The sequence below is a fragment of the Atractosteus spatula genome, chromosome 8, assembly GCF_055471065.1.
Source record: "Atractosteus spatula isolate fAtrSpa1 chromosome 8, fAtrSpa1.hap1, whole genome shotgun sequence".
Taxonomy (NCBI): domain Eukaryota; kingdom Metazoa; phylum Chordata; class Actinopteri; order Semionotiformes; family Lepisosteidae; genus Atractosteus; species Atractosteus spatula.
In genome coordinates this window covers 771346-793455 of record NC_142713.1, presented here as the reverse complement: position 1 = coordinate 793455, position 22110 = coordinate 771346, and the positions used below count along the sequence as shown (strand labels likewise).

The 22110-nt window shown below is 54.2% G+C and overlaps 1 protein-coding gene across 1 annotated transcript; it reads right to left on the bottom strand.

The window, feature by feature from the left end:
* Positions 1-721: 721 nt before the first annotated feature.
* On the bottom strand, positions 722-21721 carry LOC148828967 (tenascin-N-like). Its single transcript, XM_088923069.1, has 13 exons — positions 21125-21721; positions 18992-19004; positions 17722-18000; positions 16174-16407; positions 14745-14999; positions 13945-14223; positions 13233-13463; positions 9991-10248; positions 9298-9561; positions 8373-8645; positions 6555-6584; positions 1709-1793; positions 722-1175 (listed from the first exon to the last, which is right to left on the bottom strand). Exons 1-13 carry the CDS (start codon positions 21170-21172, stop codon positions 1136-1138), a joined length of 2289 nt encoding a protein of 762 aa, XP_088779195.1. The 5' UTR covers positions 21173-21721; the 3' UTR covers positions 722-1135.
* Between the last annotated feature and the right edge of the window lie 389 nt (positions 21722-22110).

Below are 22110 nucleotides of genomic sequence, written 5' to 3'. Positions count from 1 at the left end.
TCCTTGACTCGTACTGCACGCAGCACTGTCGGGAGAACGGGCACAGAGCCCCCCAGCTTCAGAGCCCTGTGTCGCAGTGACAGGGGCCCGTTGAAATATCCCTGCGGGCTTGCCCAGAGACCCAACAGTGTTCACAGAAAACAGGCAGGGTTTAAACAGGTTCGATGGTCTTTCTCTCACGCGTGTCCTGTGTCCACTCACTGTGTCCACTCAGCAGGCCTGTAAGGACTGTAAGGACTCAGCGGGCCTTCGTCAGGGCCCTGAAGAGGCTTCGCTGGAACACCTGCAGTTTGTTTCCGTCTCAAGCCCGGGGTTTCACCTGCTGCTAGAATACAGCGGCGAAAGCTCTGCCGTGTTTTAGGAGCTGGGGACGCAGTTCAGATCAGCCTCGTTGTTACCAGGCCAGCGGAGGGTTCGGGTGGGTCACGGAGGGCGCGGTTCCGCCGCCGTGCGTGTCGTCCCGGGTCGCGGTCTGGTTCCGCTTTTAAAACCCGCCAGAGCGGAGCCGAGCCGCGGGCCGAGCCCCGAGCGACAGGCGGGGCCAGAAGGACCAACCTCCCGCTCTGAAAGTCTGGGAGAAATCCCCAAATCAGGGAAGACCACCAGGCTCGGGAAGACGCACCCCAGGACTATCCGAGCGCCTCGTTTTCTGCTTCCGGGGGGCCGTCTGAGCTCCTGCGCCTCCAACAGAACCCCCCCCCAACACTCATAACTCAGAGCAGACCGGCCCAAAGTTTTATTTCTAGTCTGATTTTCATACATAGGCAACCCATCAAACCAGAAGGGAAAGTGAAAAAAACTTCAACTGAAACAAGAAGAATGAAATTCGCACCAAACAACGCCGTTCGCGGGAAAACATTCTTAAGGCCCCACGTCCGGCAGCGGAAGGAGAATCAAGAGAAAGGAGGATGGGGGCTTCCTGCCCCTGTTCGAGATCGTGTGAGCACCCAGATCGGGGCAGAAGACGGGGTCCCGGCACGCCCCGAGGCTGGGGGGTGTCTGGGCCGCCCGGAGCAGAGGCGTCGCCCCCAGCAGGGAGAGGGGAGCACCTCCACGGGGGGTCTTCTGTTAGCGTGACTGATCGGTCCGATTCGGTGTCGGAGCAGGAGGAGTTTGATTACAGGGGCCTGAAGCTTTAATCGAGGAGCTGGTCGGCGAGATCGTCTCCGCCGCGCCTGTGGACCCGGAGGGAGAAACCGGTTAGCGAGCTCAAGCGATTGATTCTCCTCGGTGCGAACGGGGGGGGGGTCATGTTGTGTTACGAGAGCTTCTGATTTAAAAAAAAAAAAAAGAAAACGTTATTTAGAAAAGTCGACTTCACTGGCTGGGAGTGAGACTGTGAGAATCGTCTCATGCGATTTTTCTTAGGTGAAACCAGCGTTGTGTCTGAAACTCGGGCGCTGGTTAGAACCATCGCTCGACAGCCGATCCCCTAACACGAGTGACCTTTCACCCTCGGCGCTTGCACAGAGAGCTCAGTCCAGCCTGCTAGCGGCACCGCTCGAGGCACGCTGGGGAGGGCTGTTTCAGCACATCTTCAGAGACGGAAGTGCAGCGGGTTTTAAATGCGAAGTTCGGGAGAGGAAGCAGCGCACGGCTGGTTTCAAATCCCCAAATCCACAGCTGGAAGAAACAGTGAAGCCCAGGACGTGTCCCCTATATACGCAGCAGAGAGAGACTGCGGGGCTCCACAGCCAGCAGAACGTACCTGAAACGGCGCGTCTTCCTCCGACGAATGAGGAAGACGATCAGAGCGAAGACCACAAGGCCTCCGATCACCACCCCTGCAATCACTGGTGCAGAGAGAGTGAGATGGAGAGGAGTGAATACTGGCACACTGACTGACTCACACTGGTATCTCTCTCTGTTTCACTGCTCTGTCCCTCTGTTCACTGGTATCTCTCTCTGTTTCACTGCTCTGTCCCTCTGTTCACTGGTATCTCTCTCCTGTTTCACTGCTCTGTCCCCCTGTTCACTGGTATCTCTCTCTCTCTGTTTCACTGCTCTGTCCCTCTGTTCACTGGTATCTCTCTCTCTGTTTCACTGCTCTGTCCCTCTGTTCACTGGTATCTCTCTCTCCTGTTTCACTGCTCTGTCCCTCTGTTCACTGGTATCTCTCTCCTGTTTCACTGCTCTGTCCCTCTGTTCACTGGTATCTCTCTCCTGTTTCACTGCTCTGTCCCTCTGTTCACTGGTATCTCTCTCTGTTTCACTGCTCTGTTCCTCTGTTCACTGGTATCTCTCCTGTTTCACTGCTCTGTCCCTCTGTTCACTGGTATCTCTCTCTGTTTCACTGCTCTGTCCCTCTGTTCACTGGTATCTCTCTCTCCTGTTTCACTGCTCTGTCCCTCTGTTCACTGGTATCTCTCTCCTGTTTCACTGCTCTGTCCCTCTGTTCACTGGTATCTCTCTCTGTTTCACTGCTCTGTCCCTCTGTTCACTGGTATCTCTCTCTGTTTCACTGCTCTGTCCCTCTGTTCACTGGTATCTCTCTCTCCTGTTTCACTGCTCTGTCCCTCTGTTCACTGGTATCTCTCTCCTGTTTCACTGCTCTGTCCCTCTGTTCACTGGTATCTCTCTCCTGTTTCACTGCTCTGTCCCTCTGTTCACTGGTATCTCTCTCCAGTTTCACTGCTCTGTCCCTCTGTTCACTGGTATCTCTCCTGTTTCACTGCTCTGTCCCTCTGTTCACTGGTATCTCTCTCCTGTTTCACTGCTCTGTCCCTCTGTTCACTGGTATCTCTCTCTCCTGTTTCACTGCTCTGTCCCTCTGTTCACTGGTATCTCTCTCCTGTTTCACTGCTCTGTCCCTCTGTTCACTGGTATCTCTCTCCTGTTTCACTGCTCTGTCCCTCTGTTCACTGGTATCTCTCTCTCCTGTTTCACTGCTCTGTTCCTCTGTTCACTGGTATCTCTCCTGTTTCACTGCTCTGTCCCTCTGTTCACTGGTATCTCTCCTGTTTCACTGCTCTGTTCCTCTGTTCACTGGTATCTCTCCTGTTTCACTGCTCTGTCCCTCTGTTCACTGGTATCTCTCTCTCTGTTTCACTGCTCTGTCCCTCTGTTCACTGGTATCTCTCTCCTGTTTCACTGCTCTGCCCCTCTGTTCACTGGTATCTCTCCTGTTTCACTGCTCTGTCCCTCTGTTCACTGGTATCTCTCTCTCTCCTGTTTCACTGCTCTGTCCCTCTGTTCACTGGTATCTCTCTCCTGTTTCACTGCTCTGTCCCTCTGTTCACTGGTATCTCTCTCTCTGTTTCACTGCTCTGTCCCTCTGTTCACTGGTATCTCTCTCCTGTTTCACTGCTCTGTCCCTCTGTTCACTGGTATCTCTCTCTCTCTCCTGTTTCACTGCTCTGTCCCTCTGTTCACTGGTATCTCTCCCCTGTTTCACTGCTCTGTCCCTCTGTTCACTGGTATCTCTCTCCTGTTTCACTGCTCTGTCCCTCTGTTCACTGGTATCTCTCTCTCCTGTTTCACTGCTCTGTCCCTCTGTTCACTGGTATCTCTCTCCTGTTTCACTGCTCTGTCCCTCTGTTCACTGGTATCTCTCTCTCTCTGTTTCACTGCTCTGTCCCTCTGTTCACTGGTATCTCTCCTGTTTCACTGCTCTGTCCCTCTGTTCACTGGTATCTCTCTCCTGTTTCACTGCTCTGTCCCTCTGTTCACTGGTATCTCTCTCTCCTGTTTCACTGCTCTGTCCCTCTGTTCACTGGTATCTCTCTCTCTCCTGTTTCACTGCTCTGTCCCTCTGTTCACTGGTATCTCTCTCCTGTTTCACTGCTCTGTCCCTCTGTTCACTGGTATCTCTCTCCTGTTTCACTGCTCTGTCCCTCTGTTCACTGGTATCTCTCTCTCTCTCTCCTGTTTCACTGCTCTGTCCCTCTGTTCACTGGTATCTCTCTCTCCTGTTTCACTGCTCTGTCCCTCTGTTCACTGGTATCTCTCTCCTGTTTCACTGCTCTGTCCCTCTGTTCACTGGTATCTCTCTCTCTGTTTCACTGCTCTGTCCCTCTGTTCACTGGTATCTCTCTCTCCTGTTTCACTGCTCTGTCCCTCTGTTCACTGGTATCTCTCTCTCCTGTTTCACTGCTCTGTTCACTGGTATCTCTCTCTGTTTCACTGCTCTGTCCCTCTGTTCCCTGGTATCTCTCTCTCCTGTTTCACTGCTCTGTCCCTCTGTTCACTGGTATCTCTCTCCTGTTTCACTGCTCTGTCCCTCTGTTCACTGGTATCTCTCTCTCTCTGTTTCACTGCTCTGTCCCTCTGTTCACTGGTATCTCTCTCCTGTTTCACTGCTCTGTCCCTCTGTTCACTGGTATCTCTCTCCTGTTTCACTGCTCTGTCCCTCTGTTCACTGGTATCTCTCCTGTTTCACTGCTCTGTCCCTCTGTTCACTGGTATCTCTCTCCTGTTTCACTGCTCTGTCCCTCTGTTCACTGGTATCTCTCTCTCTCTCCTGTTTCACTGCTCTGTCCCTCTGTTCACTGGTATCTCTCTCTCCTGTTTCACTGCTCTGTCCCTCTGTTCACTGGTATCTCTCTCTCTGTTTCACTGCTCTGTCCCTCTGTTCACTGGTATCTCTCTCTGTTTCACTGCTCTGTCCCTCTGTTCACTGGTATCTCTCTCTGTTTCACTGCTCTGTCCCTCTGTTCACTGGTATCTCTCCTGTTTCACTGCTCTGTCCCTCTGTTCACTGGTATCTCTCTCTCTCCTGTTTCACTGCTCTGTCCCTCTGTTCACTGGTATCTCTCTCTCTCCTGTTTCACTGCTCTGTCCCTCTGTTCACTGGTATCTCTCTCTCTGTTTCACTGCTCTGTCCCTCTGTTCACTGGTATCTCTCTCTCTCCTGTTTCACTGCTCTGTTCCTCTGTTCCCTGGTATCTCTCTCTCCTGTTTCACTGCTCTGTCCCTCTGTTCACTGGTATCTCTCTCTCTGTTTCACTGCTCTGTCCCTCTGTTCACTGGTATCTCTCTCCTGTTTCACTGCTCTGTTCCTCTGTTCACTGGTATCTCTCCTGTTTCACTGCTCTGTCCCTCTGTTCACTGGTATCTCTCTCCTGTTTCACTGCTCTGTCCCTCTGTTCACTGGTATCTCTCTCTCTGTTTCACTGCTCTGTCCCTCTGTTCACTGGTATCTCTCTCTCCTGTTTCACTGCTCTGTTCACTGGTATCTCTCTCCTGTTTCACTGCTCTGTCCCTCTGTTCACTGGTATCTCTCTCCTGTTTCACTGCTCTGTCCCTCTGTTCACTGGTATCTCTCTCCTGTTTCACTGCTCTGTCCCTCTGTTCACTGGTATCTCTCTCTCTCCTGTTTCACTGCTCTGTCCCTCTGTTCACTGGTATCTCTCTCTCCTGTTTCACTGCTCTGTCCCTCTGTTCACTGGTATCTCTCTCTCTGTTTCACTGCTCTGTCCCTCTGTTCACTGGTATCTCTCTCCCCTGTTTCACTGCTCTGTCCCCCTGTTCACTGGTATCTCTCTCCTGTTTCACTGCTCTGTCCCTCTGTTCACTGGTATCTCTCTCCTGTTTCACTGCTCTGTCCCTCTGTTCACTGGTATCTCTCTCCTGTTTCTCCTGTTTCACTGCTCTGTCCCTCTGTTCACTGGTATCTCTCTCTCTGTTTCACTGCTCTGTTCCTCTGTTCACTGGTATCTCTCCTGTTTCACTGCTCTGTCCCTCTGTTCACTGGTATCTCTCTCCTGTTTCACTGCTCTGTCCCTCTGTTCACTGGTATCTCTCTCCTGTTTCTCCTGTTTCACTGCTCTGTCCCTCTGTTCACTGGTATCTCTCTCCTGTTTCACTGCTCTGTCCCTCTGTTCACTGGTATCTCTCCTGTTTCACTGCTCTGTCCCTCTGTTCACTGGTATCTCTCTCTCCTGTTTCACTGCTCTGTCCCTCTGTTCACTGGTATCTCTCTCCTGTTTCTCCTGTTTCACTGCTCTGTCCCTCTGTTCACTGGTATCTCTCTCCTGTTTCACTGCTCTGTCCCTCTGTTCACTGGTATCTCTCTCCTGTTTCTCCTGTTTCACTGCTCTGTCCCTCTGTTCACTGGTATCTCTCTCTCTGTTTCACTGCTCTGTTCCTCTGTTCACTGGTATCTCTCTCCTGTTTCACTGCTCTGTCCCTCTGTTCACTGGTATCTCTCTCTCCTGTTTCACTGCTCTGTCCCTCTGTTCACTGGTATCTCTCCTGTTTCACTGCTCTGTCCCTCTGTTCACTGGTATCTCTCTCCTGTTTCACTGCTCTGTCCCTCTGTTCACTGGTATCTCTCTCCTGTTTCTCCTGTTTCACTGCTCTGTCCCTCTGTTCACTGGTATCTCTCTCCTGTTTCACTGCTCTGTCCCTCTGTTCACTGGTATCTCTCTCCTGTTTCACTGCTCTGTCCCTCTGTTCACTGGTATCTCTCTCCTGTTTCTCCTGTTTCACTGCTCTGTCCCTCTGTTCACTGGTATCTCTCTCCTGTTTCACTGCTCTGTCCCTCTGTTCACTTGTATCTCTCTCCTGTTTCACTGCTCTGTCCCTCTGTTCCCTGGTTTCCCTTCTGTTCTTACCTGCTGGGTTATAGGCCTTTGCTGCAGGAACTGAGAAATAAGAAGAGATACACAAAAGGAAGAAATTAGAATCACACCAAACTTTTAACCCCCCAAGAAAGTAAAGAACCCAGCAGACATGCAGTTTAGTCCCACACACACGCCTGTGTTTAACTCAAAGACAGTGCAGCCATATAGAAAACACAGCTCATGACAAACCCTGCTTTGCTCTTCCAAACCTCAAACACAGAATTGCCCGAGCTTTCCAGAGACGTGGGTTGGGCTTATGACAAAGGTTTCTCTCTCAGTGTGACCCTTTAACGAGCTACATGCAAATTCTGTGTGACAGGAGCACAGGCGCAGATAACTGTGACGCAAGGCGGTTGCGATGAACGGACCTCACTTCCTTGTCTATTTTGTTGAGATGCAGTAGGTGGTGCCTCTTCACAGATGGAGAGGACACAGCACAACAACTGCTTTGTTGGCCAAATTGCACAAGTAAGCTACAGATATACAAATACGAACAAGTAAGTTTGTCCTGATGAAGGCTTTTGTGCTGAAACATTGGCAGCTTTTTAAACAATGAGTGTATTTTGGAGTGTGCTTGCACATGTCCGGATGATCCTGTTTCTCATGTTGTTTTTTCGATGGACAGCACCTTCGTGGCACACTTTTCTTCTGTTTGAAACGAGAGTCTGGCAGCCTAGAGGAGGGCTCTCTCAGTTCAGGTCCAGTAACTGAGGGCAGGACTGGGAACAGGATGGCCTTGTAACTCTGCCTGGATAGCCCAGGTCTAGAGTGATCATGTTGGGTTCATTCGTAATTACAGTATGATCCAGTCCAGACTGGACCCGCCATCTCTGGACTGTAGGGGTACAGTGTGACCCAGACTGGACCAGAAATCGCACACTGTATTATTATTATTGAGAGAGAGGCTCACTGTTCCTCAGGCTGGGACAGGAGATCACACGCTGTATTATTATTATTGAGAGACAGGCTCACTGTCTGTTCCTCAGGCTGGGACAGGAGATCACACACTGTATTATTATTATTGAGAGACAGGCTCACTGTCTGTTCCTCAGGCTGGGACAGGAGATCACACACTGTATTATTATTATTGAGAGACAGACTCACTGTCTGTTCCTCAGGCTGGGACAGGAGATCACACACTGTATTATTATTATTGAGAGACAGGCTCACTGTCTGTTCCTCAGGCTGGGACAGGAGATCACACTGTATTATTATTGAGAGACAGGCTCACTGTCTGTTCCTCAGGCTGGGACAGGAGATCACACACTGTATTATTATTATTGAGAGACAGGCTCACTGTCTGTTCCTCAGGCTGGGACAGGAGATCACACACTGTATTATTATTATTGAGAGACAGGCTCAGTGTCTGTTCCTCAGGCTGGGACAGGAGATCACATGCTGTATTATTATTATTGAGAGACAGGCTCACTGTCTGTTCCTCAGGCTGGGACAGGAGATCACACACTGTATTATTATTATTGAGAGACAGGCTCACTGTCTGTTCCTCAGGCTGGGACAGGAGATCACACACTGTATTATTATTATTGAGAGACAGGCTAAGTGTCTGTTCCTCAGGCTGGGACAGGAGATCACACACTGTATTATTATTATTGAGAGACAGGCTCACTGTCTGTTCCTCAGGCTGGGACAGGAGATCACACACTGTATTATTATTACTGAGAGACAGGCTCACTGTCTGTTCCTCAGGCTGGGACAGGAGATCACACACTGTATTATTATTACTGAGAGACAGGCTCACTGTCTGTTCATGGTGAGACCCCAGGCAGTGGTCCTTCTGGGGAGTCTTACCTGTTTGGAAATGACTGGTGACGGCAGAGCTGTGAATCTTGGTCCCTTCTGCCATGACGTAGCTCGACACAGAGGTGCTGTAATTCTCCCCAGGGGTCAGGCCCTCCAGTATCACACTGGTACTGGACACGTTGAGCATCTGGCTCGAACCGTTGGACGTAGTGTAAGTCACCTCGAAGCCCGTGTAGTTTCCCTCTGTGATGGGCTCCCAGGAGATCCGGGCTCTGTCACCTGTGATGTCCTTCACTGTCACGTTCTTCGGAGTCTGGGGTGCTGAGAGCAGAGACACAGGAACGGGCTGAGACGGAGCCAGGGCCACAGTGTTCGGTGCCACATAAAGAATGTGCATTGTGTATGAAAATTGTCACACTGTACCCCCACAGTCCAGAGATCGCCAGTCCAGTCTGGGTCACACTGTACCCCTACAGTCCAGAGACCACTGGTCCAGTCTGGGTCACACTGTACCCCTACAGTCCAGAGATCACTGGTCCAGTCTGGGTCACACTGTACCCCTACAGTCCAGAGGTCGCCGGTCCAGTCTGGGTCACGCTGTACCCCTACAGTCCAGAGGTCACCGGTCCAGTCTGGGTCACACTGTACCCCTACAGTCCAGAGGTCGCCGGTCCAGTCTGGGTCACACTGTAACCCTGCTGTTCAGAGATCGCCGGTCCAGTCTGGGTCACACTGTACCCCTACAGTCCAGAGATCACTGATCCAGTCTGGGTCACACTGTACCCCTACAGTCCAGAGATCACTGGTCCAGTCTGGGTCACACTGTACCCCTACAGTCCAGAGATCACCGGTCCAGTCTGGGTCACACTGTACCCCTACAGTCCAGAGATCACTGGTCCAGTCTGGGTCACACTGTACCCCTACAGTCCAGAGGTCGCCGGTCCAGTCTGGGGTCTCGGCAGCGGTGACTCACGGGTGGTGGCTGTACTGGTGACGTTGGGAGAGGTGTTCCTGCCCTGTCCCACGGTGGCCACGGCGACGGTGTAGGTGCAGCCGGGCCGCAGGTCGTCGACCTCCACCGCCGTGGTGTCGACCGCGGTCTTGGCCCTCTCCGGGGAGCAGGCGCCCGAGGCGTACACCACGTAGCCCTGCACGCAGCCCCCCGCCTTGAGCCAGCTGACGACCAGCGCGTGGGGGCCGCGGGGGCTGGCTGTGACCTGGGACACGGCCGGCGCGTCTGTGGCGGGGAGAGGCGAGCCGGGTCAGCGGCGGGCCGGAGTCTCCAGCGCGCTCGCACCAGGACCCCCGGCTCCCTCCCACCGGACCCCCTGAGCCGCTGAGCTGAGCCGCGCGGTGCCCGAGGCGCTCCCACAGGCCTCCCTGAGCCTCCTGCTCGCCGTTCACCCTCCTCCTCCTCACACCCTCCCTCCCACTTGCTCCTTCATCATCCCTCTGACCCGGCTGCCACCCCGAAGACTCCCAGAGAATCCTGAGGGTGATCCCGGGCGATCCCGGGCCATCCCAGGCAACCCTGTGCCGGCAGCTCTCACCCGCCTGGCCCGGAAACCTCAGGGCCCGTCGCGTCACGGAACCACCTGCCCGTTCAGAACCGAGACTGCCCGGCTGGCGGAGGAACGCGCTCAGCCCGTTGCCCCGAGCGACTCACCGGTAGCGGCTGTGCTGGTGACCTCAGTGGAGTCTCTGCCCTCCCCCTCAGTGGTGACCCCTACAGTGTAGTTGCAGCCAGGCTGCAGGTCAGGGATGTCCAGAGCAGTGCCAGTAGTGGTCTTGGTGAAGGTGTGCAGGGCAGGGCCACTGACCGACACTCTGTACTGTTTGACACAGCCCCTGGCGCCCGGCCAGCTGGCGGCCAGCACTCCAGGCTTCACAGGGCGGACAGTGACCCCAGACACAGGGTCTGCATCTGTAAGGAAGAAACAAAACAGACAAATAATACAGAAATCTGAGAGAGAGAGAGGGGTTAATACACACACTGACTGGACACTCCAGTACATTAACACTGCACTGAGAGAGAGAGGGGTTAATACACACACTGACTGGACACTCCAGTACATGAACACTGCACTGAGAGAGAGAGGGGTTAATACACACACTGACTGGACACTCCAGTACATTAACACTGCACTGAGAGAGAGAGGGGTTAATACACACACACTGACTGGACACTCCAGTACATTAACACTGCACTGAGAGAGAGAGGGGTTAATACACACACTGACTGGACACTCCAGTACATTAACACTGCACTGAGAGAGAGAGGGGTTAATACACACACTGACTGGACACTCCAGTACATGAACACTGCACTGAGAGAGAGAGGGGTTAATACACACACTGACTGGACACTCCAGTACATTAACACTGCACTGAGAGAGAGAGAGGGGTTAATACACACACACTGACTGGACACTCCAGTACATTAACACTGCACTGAGAGAGAGAGGGGTTAATACACACACTGACTGGACACTCCAGTACATTAACACTGCACTGAGAGAGAGAGGGGTTAATACACACACTGACTGGACACTCCAGTACATTAACACTGCACTGAGAGAGAGAGGGGTTAATACACACACTGACTGGACACTCCAGTACATTAACACTGCACTGAGAGAGAGAGGGGTTAATACACACACTGACTGGACACTCCAGTACATTAACACTGCACTGAGAGAGAGAGGGGTTAATACACACACACTGACTGGACACTACGGTACATTAACACTGCACTGAGAGAGAGAGGTTAATACACACACACTGACTGGACACTCCGGTACATTAACACTGCACTGAGAGAGAGAGGGGTTAATACAGATACACTGACTGGACACTCCAGTACATGAACACTGCACTGAGAGAGAGAGGGGTTAATACAGACACACTGACTGGACACTCTAGTACATTATCACTGCACTGAGAGAGAGAGGGGTTAATACACACACACTGACTGGACACTCCAGTACATGAACACTGCACTGAGAGAGAGAGGGGTTAATACACACACACTGACTGGACACTCCAGTACATGAACACTGCACTGAGAGAGAGAGGGGTTAATACAGACACACTGACTGGACACTCCAGTACATTAACACTGCACTGAGAGAGAGAGAGAGAGAGGGGTTCATACAGACACACTGACTGGACACTCCAGTACATTAACACTGCACTGAGAGAGAGAGGGGTTAATACACACACTGACTGGACACTCCAGTACATTAACACTGCACTGAGAGAGAGAGGGGTTAATACACACACACTGACTGGACACTCCAGTACATTAACACTGCACTGAGAGAGAGAGGGGTTAATACACACACACTGACTGGACACTACGGTACATTAACACTGCACTGAGAGAGAGAGGTTAATACACACACACTGACTGGACACTCCGGTACATTAACACTGCACTGAGAGAGAGAGGGGTTAATACAGATACACTGACTGGACACTCCAGTACATGAACACTGCACTGAGAGAGAGAGGGGTTAATACAGACACACTGACTGGACACTCTAGTACATTATCACTGCACTGAGAGAGAGAGGGGTTAATACACACACACTGACTGGACACTCCAGTACATGAACACTGCACTGAGAGAGAGAGGGGTTAATACACACACACTGACTGGACACTCCAGTACATGAACACTGCACTGAGAGAGAGAGGGGTTAATACAGACACACTGACTGGACACTCCAGTACATTAACACTGCACTGAGAGAGAGAGAGAGAGAGGGGTTCATACAGACACACTGACTGGACACTCCAGTACATTAACACTGCACTGAGAGAGAGAGGGGTTAATACACACACACTGACTGGACACTCCAGTACATTAACACTGCACTGAGAGAGAGAGAGGGGTTAATACAGACACACTGACTGGACACTCCAGTACATTAACACTGCACTGAGAGAGAGAGAGAGGGGTTAATACAGACACACTGACTGGACACTCTAGTACATTATCACTGCACTGAGAGAGAGAGGGGTTAATACACACACACTGACTGGACACTCCAGTACATGAACACTGCACTGAGAGAGAGAGGGGTTAATACACACACACTGACTGGACACTCCAGTACATGAACACTGCACTGAGAGAGAGAGGGGTTAATACAGACACACTGACTGGACACTCCAGTACATTAACACTGCACTGAGAGAGAGAGAGAGAGGGGTTCATACAGACACACTGACTGGACACTCCAGTACATTAACACTGCACTGAGAGAGAGAGGGGTTAATACACACACACTGACTGGACACTCCAGTACATTAACACTGCACTGAGAGAGAGAGAGGGGTTAATACAGACACACTGACTGGACACTCCAGTACATTAACACTGCACTGAGAGAGAGAGGGGTTAATACAGACACACTGACTGGACACTCCAGTACATTAACACTGAACTGAGAGAGAGAGGGGTTAATACAGACACACTGACTGGACACTCCAGTACATTAACACTGCACTGAGAGAGAGAGGGGTTAATACACACACACTGACTGGACACTCCAGTACATTAACACTGCACTGAGAGAGAGAGAGGGGTTAATACAGACACACTGACTGGACACTCCAGTACATTAACACTGCACTGAGAGAGAGAGGGGTTAATACAGACACACTGACTGGACACTCCAGTACATTAACACTGAACTGAGAGAGAGAGGGGTTAATACAGACACACTGACTGGACACTCCAGTACATTAACACTGCACTGAGAGAGAGAGGGGTTAATACACACACACTGACTGGACACTCCAGTACATTAACACTGCACTGAGAGAGAGAGGGGTTCATACAGACACACTGACTGGACACTCCAGTACATGAACACTGCACTGCGAGCTCAGCAGACTCACCTATGGTCTTATTCAAGGAGCACTGCAGTAACACCTGTGTTCCACTCTGGGCGTACAGGAAGATGGTGTAGGAGCAGCCGGGGCTGAGGTCGGTGAAGGTGATCTTGTTTTTGTTGATTTTGCTGGTCTTCACTTCCTCCCCACGAACGGCGCTGGCGAGGTTGAACTCACCCTTGATCTCCCCTTCGATCGTGCCCTTGGTGGTCCAGGTCTGCCTGGAGCAGTCCATCGCTGTGGGCAGAGCGCAGCGCCTGTTACACTGACCAGGGGCGGCGTGAGAGTTTTCTTTGTCTTTTAAACCCTTTTGACCCCTAGAGCTTCAGTCTGCAGGGGCTACAGCACCACACTCGCAGGCGAGGAGAATCCTGCGTTTGTTCGGAATCCGATTCTCCTCGCAGAACGAGCTGGAGGGTGAAAGGAAGCCTCCCATCCTGAGGAACAGTGAGCCTGTCTCCCAATAATGCTCCATCTGTCCACAGTATATGTCAATATTTTATAATATGTCTTTGTTGTAAATGTCTGTAATATGTCTGTAGATTTTATTTTACTTTTATTTTATGTTTTGTTCCATGTTAATTTTATTATTTTTATTTACTTTGGCAACACTGATTGTACCCATCGGTCATGCTAATAAAGCACCTGGAATTGAATTGAATTGAATTGAGAGAGAGAGACAGTCAGAGGGAGAGTTAGAGAGGGAAGAGAGACGTACTTGTGACTGTGGAGAATGTGAATCCACTGCTGGTGTTCCCCTGCTCAGACACAGTGTAGAGACTGAAGCTGTAGCGAGTCCCAGCAGTGAGCTGTCTGACCACCGCGGTCACCGGCTCTCCTGTGTCTGTTATACTGGAGTCTGTCTTGGTGCCGTTGCTGAACTCCAGCCTGTAGGAGTACTGAGGGGCCGAGCCACTGGACACTCTCTTCCACTGCAGGCTGACCTGAGTGTCCAAGCGGCCGGTCACCGTGACGGACTGGACGTTGGGCAGGACGGCTGGAGAGGCACAGAGGAGGCACGATTAAATTAGGACACTTTCTCCCCTTAAACTAACTTCTTCGACTCTCCCATCGTCTAACCTCTGTGTCCAGTTCAGGCTCACAGGGGAGCAGGAGTCTATCCCAGCAAGCACCAGGCACAGGGCAAGGTACAGCCTGGACAGGATGCCAGTCCATCACAGGACACACACACACACACACACCAGGGCCAGTCCATCACAGGACACACACACACACACACACACACACACACACAGGGCCAGTCCATCACAGGACACACACACACACACCAGGGCCAGTCCATCACAGGGCACACATACACAAAAACGCTGGGAGAACATGCAGACTCCATACAGACAGCACCCCAGGAGCCGAACCCAGGGCCCCGGCGCTGTGAGGCTGCAGTGCCGCCCCCTGGCTCCTTCTTCATGCCCTCCCTGCAGGGTGATCAGGGTGACCCCCACCCTTGGGGGTGCGACAGTGTGAAAGGGGTGAGGGGTGGGGGGCGCCCCGACTCACAGGTCGCTCCGGAGCCCGTGACCTCCGCCGAGTCCCTGCCCTCGCCCTCTGTGATGACGCCGGCGGTGTACCGGGAGCCGGGCCGCAGCCCGGAGAAGTACAGGCCCGTGGCCGTGGTGTTGGTCCGGAAGGACCTCCCGGGCCCAGCGAAGGATGCCCGGTACCGCCTGACGCAGCCCGGGGCGCTGGTCCAGTTCACCGACAGCTCGCTGCTGCTGAGGAGGTGCACCGTGACCTCCGGCACCTGGGCGGCGTCTGGAAGAGAGAGAGACGGGCTCGCTCAGGCGGCGCCAGGAGCGCCGGACACACCCGGCCCGAGCCCGGCCAGCGGAGCCGCAGGTCCAGTCCCTCGGCCTGGCCGCTGCAAAATCAGGTCAGTTCACAAATTCGCGACTGAGTGCGAAACCGTCGGCCTTGTGGAAGTGCTGCACGCCGCCGTGTTGCAGCAGAGCCCCTGGCTGCCCTTCCTGCTCGCTAGTCCCCGCGACGGCCGAGGGAATGAGCGCAGGTCGGCCGCCCTTCCTGCTCGCTAGTCCCCGCGACGGCCGAGGGAATGAGCGCAGGTCGGCCGCCCTTCCTGCTCGCTAGTCCCCGCGACGGCCGAGGGAATGAGCGCAGGTCGGCCGCCCTTCCTGCTCGCTAGTCCCCGCGACGGCCGAGGGAATGAGCGCAGGTCGGCCGCCCTTCCTGCTCGCTAGTCCCCTCGACGGCCGAGGGAATGAGCGCAGGTCGGCCGCCCTTCCTGCTCGCTAGTCCCCGCGACGGCCGAGGGAATGAGCGCAGGTCGGCCGCCCTTCCTGCTCGCTAGTCCCCTCGACGGCCGAGGGAATGAGCGCAGGTCGGCCGCCCTTCCTGCTCGCTAGTCCTCGCGACGGCCGAGGGAATGAGCGCAGGTCGGCCGCCCTTCCTGCTCGCTAGTCCTCGCGACGGCCGAGGGAATGAGCGCAGGTCGGCCGCCCTTCCTGCTCGCTAGTCCCCGCGATGGCCAAGGGAATGAGCGCAGGTCGGTCGCCCTTCCTGCTCGCTAGTCCCCACGACGGCCGAGGGAATGAGCGCAGGTCACGCAGCTGTGGGCAGGGTCAACCAGCGAGTCGTTCACGAGCCCACTGGTCTCCAGAGTGCGAGGGTACAGGGTGGGGGTACAGGGTACAGGGCGGGGGTACAGGGTGCAGGGTATAGGGTGGGGGTAAAGGGTGGGGGTGAAGGGTGGGGGTACAGGGTACAGGATACAGGGTGGGGGTGCAGGGTACAGGGCGGGGGTACAGGGCGCAGGGTGCAGGGTGGGGGTACAGGGTGGGGGTGCAGGGTACAGGGTATAGGGTGGGGGTGAAGGGTGGGGGTACAGGGTACAGGATACAGGGTGGGGGTGCAGGGTGGGGTACAGGGTACAGGGTGGGGGTACAGGGTGCAGGGTGGGCGTCAGACTCACCCATGGAAAGGCTGAGGGAGCACTGCTCCAGCACCTGGGTGCCGCTCTGCACGAACAGGGCCACGGAGTAGGTGCAGCCGGGGCTCAGGCCGGAGAAGGACACCCGCTGCCCGGCGATGGCGCCGCTGAGCACCTCCTGCCCGCGCAGGGCGGTGGCGAAGTTGAACTGCCCCTCGATCTCGCCCTCCACGGTCGAGTCGGTCACGACCCAGCTCTGGCTGGAGCAGTTCAGCGCTGCGAGAGAGAGACAGGCCGCCGTCACCCCCGAGGAAGAAGCCCCCCCCCTCCTCCTCCTCGGCGTGGTGCGCGGGTCACAGCTGACCCTGTCATCGCTGCTCGCTGTGCGTTCTGACGGCCGTCCATGAAGACAGGGCAGCTGGGGCAGTGTTCTGCACTGGAACGCATCCGTCTTCGCCGTCATGGAGCACTGGGTTGTACTGGGTTGTACTGGGTGTACTGGGTTACTCGCCTGTTTGAATCTCGGTTGTTCTGTGTCTCAGCGCCCCACAGAAAAGACCATTCCCAACGTAACAAGGCGAAGGGCTGCTTTGGCAGAGAGGCTTCTCCCTTGCTGTGTGTTCTAATGTCTCATCCTCATCTGATCTGATCTCAGGGTGAACACCAGGGGCGCCAGTGCGCCCAGCAGCACCGTGTGCAGATCTTCAAGCTGGCTGAGGACGCAGGAAACTGGGGTATCTGGATGTGTTGCTCACTAACTGGAACCTCCACTACACAATTAGTGTTTGGCCACAGGGACGGTGACATATTCCTGGTATTTGAACGAGCAGCTGTTGTTTTTCCCCCTGCCTGATGTTCTGCTAATGGCCAGTTAGTTCATCGACCTTACGTGTTTTTCCCGAGGGCGGGCGCTGGTGATCTGCAGAGAGTGAGCAGGGCTCAGGCTGCTCTGAAACACAGCCAGCGTCCAGCCGGACCGAACGGGCCTGGGCCCAGGCAGAATGAATAAATGCTGCAAATAAATAAAGGAGTTTTCACTCTGGGGGAAATACCGCAGACCACGATCAGGGCTAACGCGGCCTGCCCGAGCTCGGGACTCCTCCTCTTCCTCACTGAGGTCTGGCGCAGTCAATGAGCCGGGGGCTCCCAGATACAGCCCCTGGTGACCCCAGAACCCGACAGGTCTGCCACAGCCCTGAATGGTGCTGGTTTCTTGCTCACTGGACCACTCAGGCTCTTCTCCAGTAATTGCAGGCGGCTCTGTGGAGAGCTTCATGAGTCACTAAGGCACGATTATGGCTTCTGCAGCCATGAAGGTACAGTGCCAGGGGGGTTCTCCAAGGGCGGTTTCTCATCGGAAACAGGTGATCATGAACAGGTGAGAGGGAGGGAGAGAGGCAGAGGGAGAGAGAGAGAGGCAGAGGGAGACAGAGAGAGGCAGGCAGAGGGAGTTAGAGGGAGTCAGGGAGGGAGAGAGGGAGGGAGAGAGAGGCAGAGCGAGTTAGAGGGAGAGAGGGAGGGAGAGAGGGAGGGAGAGAAGGATAGAGAGAGACAGTCAGAGGGAGAGTTAGAGAGGGAAGAGAGACATACTTGTGACTGTGGAGAATGTGAATCCACTGCTGGTGTTCCCCTGCTCAGACACAGTGTAGAGACTGAAGCTGTAGCGAGTCCCAGCAGTGAGCTGTCTGACCACCGCGGTCACCGGCTCTCCTGTGTCTGTTATACTGGAGTCTGTCTTGGTGCCGTTGCTGAACTCCAGCCTGTAGGAGTACTGAGGGGCCGAGCCACTGGACACTCTCTTCCACTGCAGGCTGACCTGAGTGTCCGAGCGGCCGGTCACCGTGACGGACTGGACGTTGGGCAGGACGGCTGGAGAGGCACAGAGGTACGGAGATATACGAACGCACGTGGCAACGAGAAAACATTGCAAAACAATGCACGATACAGACTCTGAGCTGACGTGGAAACACACAGACACTGGGCTTCACACGTAATATCCAAAGTAGCAGAGGAGCACTGGAGCAGAGGGACACAGCAGTTATTGTTATTTAAGTGATATCTTTGTGATTTCAATGACAGAATAGTGATTTCAGTGACAGAATAGTGCTTTCAGTGACAGAATAGTGATTTCAGTGACAGAATAGTGCTTTCAGCAATAGAACAATGATTTCAGTGACAGAATAGTAATTTCAGTGAGAGAGCAGTGATTTCAGTGACTCAACAGTGATTTCAGCAACAAAGGAGTGATTTATGAGATGGGGAGTGATTTCAGTGACAGAACGATGATTTCAGAGACAGGGCAGTAATTTCAGGTACAGAAGGGTGATTTCAGTGACAGAATAGTAATTTCAGGACAGGGATTTCAGTGACAGAGGAGTGATTGTAGTGACAGGATAGTGATTTCAGTGACAGGATGGTGATTTCAGTGACAGAGAGTGATTTCAGAGAGAGGATAGTGATTTCAGTGACAGGGTGATTTCAGAGAGAGGATAGTGATTTCAGTGACAGAGGGTGATTTCAGAGAGAGGATAGTGATTTCTGTGACAGAATGCTGATTTCAGTGACAGAATGCTGATTTCAGTGACAGAGGGTGATTTCAGAGAGAGGATAGTGATTTCAGTGACAGAGGGTGATTTCAGAGAGAGAATAGTGATTTCAGTGACAGAGGGTGATTTCAGAGAGAGGATAGTGATTTCAGTGACAGAATGGTGATTGTAGTGACAGGACAGTGAGATGGTGGATTGTGGGTTTGGCTGTTTTTGCACGGAGAACAACAATTTCAGCCATTGAGTTCACGGTGAAGACAGATCCTCAGAGCAGGGCTGTAACCCGTCTCCAGTTCTCGCGAAGTCATACTCACGCAGTGTCTCGCCCTGGGAACACGAGAGACAGAAAAACACTTTGTTACTCGGAAACAGCGCCAGACGGAGCCACACAACAGGTCTCCCTGGATGACAGTGGAGAAGGAATGTGGCAGAGATGTCTGGAATGCACTTTGATGGACAGACATCAGTATGAACTTCAGAAACACGCACAGAAAATACCAGGAACTTAACTCCTGACACGCACACGCACAACGTTCCCAGTGTGCGGTCTGATGAGAAACCAAACTCTTGTAAAAAAGATTAAACTGCACTGATCAATCAGACTGATTGACACTCTGTAATAGTATGACCCAGCATTTGACCAGCTGTCCTCCTGGTCCGACAAAACTGGACCTGAACCACTGGACCAGCTGTCCTCCTGGTCCGACAAGACTGGACCTGAACCACTGGTCCTCCTGGTCCAACAAGACACATTGACCCCTCCAGGACCAGGACTGGACAGCCCTGCTGCAGACACACTGACCCCTCCAGGACCAGGACTGGGCAGCCCTGCTGCAGACACACTGACTGACCCCTCCAGGACCAGGACTGGACAGCCCTGCTGCAGACACACTGACTGACCCCTCCAGGACCAGGACTGGACACCCTGCTGCAGACACACTGACCCCTCCAGGACCAGGACTGGACACCCTGCTGCAGACACACTGACCCCTCCAGGACCAGGACTGGACAGCCCTGCTCCAGACACACTGACCCCTCCAGGACCAGGACTGGACAGCCCTGCTGCAGACACACTGACTGACCCCTCCAGGACCAGGACTGGACAGCCCTGCTGCAGACACACTGACCCCTCCAGGACCAGGACTGGACACCCTGCTGCAGACACACTGACCCCTCCAGGACCAGGACTGGACAGCCCTGCTCCAGACACACTGACCCCTCCAGGACCAGGACTGGACAGCCCTGCTGCAGACACACTGACTGACCCCTCCAGGACCAGGACTGGACAGCCCTGCTCCAGACACGCTGACCCCTCCAGGAGCAGGACTGGACAGCCCTGCTGCAGACACACTGACCCCTCCAGGACCAGGACTGGACAGCCCTGCTGCAGACACACTGACTGACCCCTCCAGGACCAGGACTGGACAGCCCTGCTGCAGACACACTGACTGACCCCTCCAGGACCAGGACTGGACAGCCCTGCTGCAGACACACTGACCCCTCCAGGACCAGGACTGGACAGCCCTGCTCCAGACACACTGACTGACCCCTCCAGGACCAGGACTGGACAGCCCTGCTCCAGACACGCTGACCCCTCCAGGAGCAGGACTGGACAGCCCTGCTGCAGACACACTGACTGACCCCTCCAGGACCAGGACTGGACAGCCCTGTTTCTCATGTTGTCTTGTGACTGCAGGTTCACCCACACAGAAGTACCAGGGTTTCCCCTGCATGGCATGATAACAACCTTGGGTTCCATATCGTGAGCACAGGCTAACCAGCCTTTGAGAAGACCGGTGCTTTCCACAAAAACCCTCAGTTACACTTCCTCTGTCTGGGAAACTGCGCGCTCAGCCTGCTGCCTGGGAGGATTCGAACGGGCAAACGCTGAGTACATGTCTGAGACCAACACCAGCACTGTGCTGCGGCTGCAGCTTCCTGCTGCGGTCAACGCTGACTGCTCTTCGATCAGCTCAGGGTCGGTGAGTCTGCCCCCCAGCAGACCGAGCTTCAGTCTGCGCGTTAACTAGTCTTCAGAAACCCGGTTGCAACAGCTCATCGCCCCACTGCGCCCGAGCAGCCAGCATGCCATGTGGCAGGAGCACCTCCGTCGAAGCAAACAGACCTGCTGTCCGGTGGTCCTCCCTGCTGGACCACCGGGACAAACAGCTGCCTGTTGCTCAGGTCCATCAGGAATAGGAGCAGACACTCAGCATTGCTCTCACTGTGGAAACCAGCACTGCAGCCACAGTCCCTGAACCTCAGGCTACTCCTCCTGTTAATAACTCTGATGTTTTCATACACGGTTTAAGCCCCGTGTCCAGCTCAGCTGGAGTCTGTCCCAGCAAGCCGCGGGCACAGGACGCCAGTCCGTCATCTACTCCACGTCCCTGTGAGACAGGTTTGATCAGGTTTGTCCTCGGGCTGCTCTCAGGCGCCTCACTTACCCAGACCCGCGCGCCGCACAGACACAGCAGCAGGAGAGCTGGCCCCATCCCGCAGAGCCGCGACAGTGACCAGGTCCCTCGATCGCGGTGCACTTGACTGTCCCTGTCCTCCTCCTCCTGCGGCTCTCTGTATCCCTTCTCTCCGTCTGTCTCTCTCTCTCGGTTTCTCCCTGTCTGTCTCACTCTGTGTTTCTCCCTCTCTCTGTGTTTTTCTACCTGTTTCTCTGTCTCCCTCTCTCTGTCTGTCTGTCTCTCCCAGTGTTTTCCTATCTCTGTCTCTGTCTCTCTCTGTCTGTCTCTCTCAGTGTTTCCCCGTCTGTCTGTCTCTGTCTGTCTCTCTTTGTTTCTGTCTGTCTCTCTTTGTTTCTGCCTGTCTCTCTGTGTTTCTGTCTGTCTCTCTGTGTTTCTGTCTCTCTCTGTGTTTCTCTGTCTGTCTGTCTGTGTCTCTCTCTCTCTCTGTCTCTCTGTTTCCCTGTCTCTCTCCGTCTCTCCCAGTGTTTCCCCGTCTGTCTGTCTCTCTCTGTCCCTGTCTGTCTCTCTGTGTTTCTGTCTCTCTCAGTGTTTCCCTGTCTGTCTGTCTCTGTGTTTCTCTCTGCTGGCTCTGTTGTCGTCTCAGTGATGATTTTCAGCATGTTCATTTCCGTGTCTCTCTCTCTCTCTCTGAAGGCGTGTCATGTCTTCCTGGCAGTGCGTGTTCAATCTTGTGGGCAGGGAGACTGGAGGAGGCGAGGCGATGGGGGGGAGAGCCGTGACACTGCTCCCAGAGCCGCGGGGACGGAGACCTGCCCTCTCTCCCCCCGCCGGCGCCGGGCCCGCAGAACCGGTTCTGCCGGAGGACGGGGGGGGTGGCAGGTGCCCTTTCTCTCAGTCTTTCACGTGGGGGGAGGGGTGGGGGAGCCGGCGGCCCGCGGGCCTCAGAACCGGAACCGCAGCTCCCAGGGAACCACGCAGGACAGGGCCGGTCCCGCCGGACCGCTTCCCAGTCC

What these genes read in the sequence shown, in the direction of transcription:
- LOC148828967 (XM_088923069.1), bottom strand. Translation starts at nt 21,172, where the DNA reads ATGGGGCCAGCTCTCCTGCTGCTGTGTCTGTGCGGCGCGCGGGTCTGG. An exon ending in CACATTCTCCACAGTCACAA is followed by an intron (nt 13,464 to 13,944) that starts GTACGTCTCTCT and finishes CTCTGCCCACAG; the next exon opens with CGATGGACTGCTCCAGGCAG. An exon ending in AGGAAGACGCGCCGTTTCAG is followed by an intron (nt 1,176 to 1,708) that starts GTACGTTCTGCT and finishes CCGGGTCCACAG; the next exon opens with GCGCGGCGGAGACGATCTCG.